Source organism: Pterocles gutturalis, unplaced genomic scaffold (genome assembly GCF_000699245.1).
Source record: "Pterocles gutturalis isolate BGI_N339 unplaced genomic scaffold, ASM69924v1 scaffold6195, whole genome shotgun sequence".
NCBI classification, from domain to species: Eukaryota; Metazoa; Chordata; class Aves; order Pterocliformes; family Pteroclidae; genus Pterocles; species Pterocles gutturalis.
In genome coordinates this window covers 217585-219562 of record NW_010143309.1, presented here as the reverse complement: position 1 = coordinate 219562, position 1978 = coordinate 217585, and the positions used below count along the sequence as shown (strand labels likewise).

Genomic DNA, 1978 nt, shown 5'->3' with positions numbered 1-1978 from the left:
GAAGAGTGGAAACATAACCCCTGATTTTAAAACGGGAAAAAAGGAAGACCTGGGGAACTACAGGCTGGGCAGTCTCACCTCTGGGTTTATGGAAAATTGATTGTATTTGGTTTAAAAAGAAGTTTATGTTTGGGTATCTGCTATAAGGTAACAACCTAGAGCAAGTATTTTCACCTATGTTTTCACTTTGATTTTTTACAAATGTCCTGTTCACACTCTGCTTCTGTCATTTGTGGAAATGTGTAGTGGGGGTTAATTAACACTTTTTTCAAAAGGCAGGTATTTCAGAGATCTCTCTGAAATGCAATTGCCATTTCACAGAACTGTCTCATTGTGCCTGTTTGTTTCTTTTTATTTAAATAGTGTATTACGTGAAAAAAGCCCGAAATCACCGCTGGCGGTGCAGTGATGTGACGTTCTGGTGTGTTGATGAGCACTTGTGTAATCAGTGGATACAGGCGCTGAAAGAATTACTTGAAATGCAGAGTAAGTTTGACTAAAATACTGACATATGCAGCATCATTTTGTAGGCATGTATGCCAATTAAGATTATTTTGATGTATCTACTTTTTTGAACTCTTAAGACCGGCTTATACTCGGAAGTTAAGGAATCTGAGACTTGAAGTGTCTCATTCTTCTTATCACTACTTTTGCATCTTGCATATTTGGCAAGTTGTACTGAATGTTTTACTCAAATCAGTCAGGACTATAGGTTTCTCCCAGTTTTGCCCACATGTAAATTATTTTCACGAAATAGGGACACATTGGAAGCTTAGCAGAGGCTTTAAATGACTGTAGCTTTGGAGAAAGTAAAGGGCAGAGGTAAGCTCAGATTTGAGGTACTCTAGAGATCTGAAGCCAAGGATTGTAGCAATTTTAAGATTTATGGGTGGCTTTTTGTGTGTCTGTCTCTTGCCTTTCTACTCTCTTTCTCTCTCTCATCAACAGTGTGCCTTGTGTAGTAAGTTACTAATAATAATTTCTGAGACTCTTGGACATCTACTTCTTGGAAGGCTAAAAGTAGTTTTGCAAGACTTATTCCTGAAAGAGATGCCTTGATGGATGTCAGGGAGCAGCAGGAGCAGAGCAGCTCCATGACAGAGGGGAAGTCAAGGGTGGCCATAGCACAGGCAGTGCCCGCACAGACCAGGGTGCAGTCCCACTGTGTCTGAGCAGGCTGGGCAGAGCAGGGATGGAGATAGCAGCAGCACCCATTTACAGCCCAGATGAGATAAATTAATCGGGTCCATCCAGGTAGGCCAGACAGGAGCAGCAGGAGATGGGGCTGGAGGCAGGACTGGAGATAAGCTATGTACAGTGTAGGTCTGAGGTCTGTCGTAGAGAGAGAGCCAGAGAAGGGACTGGATACAGGTACACTTATGATGTGACGCAAGCAAGTACTTAAGGCTCACAGAAAAAAAATGGATATTTAACAAATAGTGTTCTTCTGAACACATGTTGGAAACATGCATCTTACTAATGTTTTTGTTTTGCGTGTGTTACACATGAGGTATCAGGCTTCCAATAAAATCTTTCAAAAATGGCGTTGTGTACCCATTCACTACACCTGTGAGAGAGGTGGCCTGGGCAGTCATCTCTGAGTGCAGATGTTCATTCTGTTGGTAGCAATATTTTGGAAAGGTGGCAGGATCTCAGAGGGTGAATGGTGCTTTGGGTGTGTGTCAGCTTTAAACCATTCAAACAGTCTTGCTTGGGTGGATTTATTATGCAAATGTGCCAATCTAATAACTCTGTTTTTTCTTTTATTTCAAAATAATAATTTAGAATGACATCTGCGGAAGTGTAAATATTAAAACAGTTCTTAGTGTTCTATACCAAAAAGGAAGGCTCTCTAGGTCCAGCAAGCATTAGTGTTTTTTGTATCTGTTGGTACAGAGATGTAATAATTGTTTTCATTGCCCCCACCAGTGTAAATCCGTAACTATTCAAAGAAACTTGAGATAGTAATATCAAAGGT

General features: G+C 40.7%; 1 protein-coding gene across 1 annotated transcript in view; it reads left to right on the top strand.

Annotated features, from left to right (window-relative positions):
- The window catches only part of CERK (ceramide kinase), a gene marked incomplete at its 5' end in the record, with an annotated part of 32716 nt that overhangs the window by 1984 nt on the left and 28754 nt on the right, over nucleotides 1-1978 (top strand). The window contains one exon of the mRNA XM_010084678.1: nucleotides 364-486. Within this exon, the coding sequence (XP_010082980.1) occupies nucleotides 364-486 (123 nt within the window). The remainder of the gene's footprint in view (nucleotides 1-363; nucleotides 487-1978) is intronic.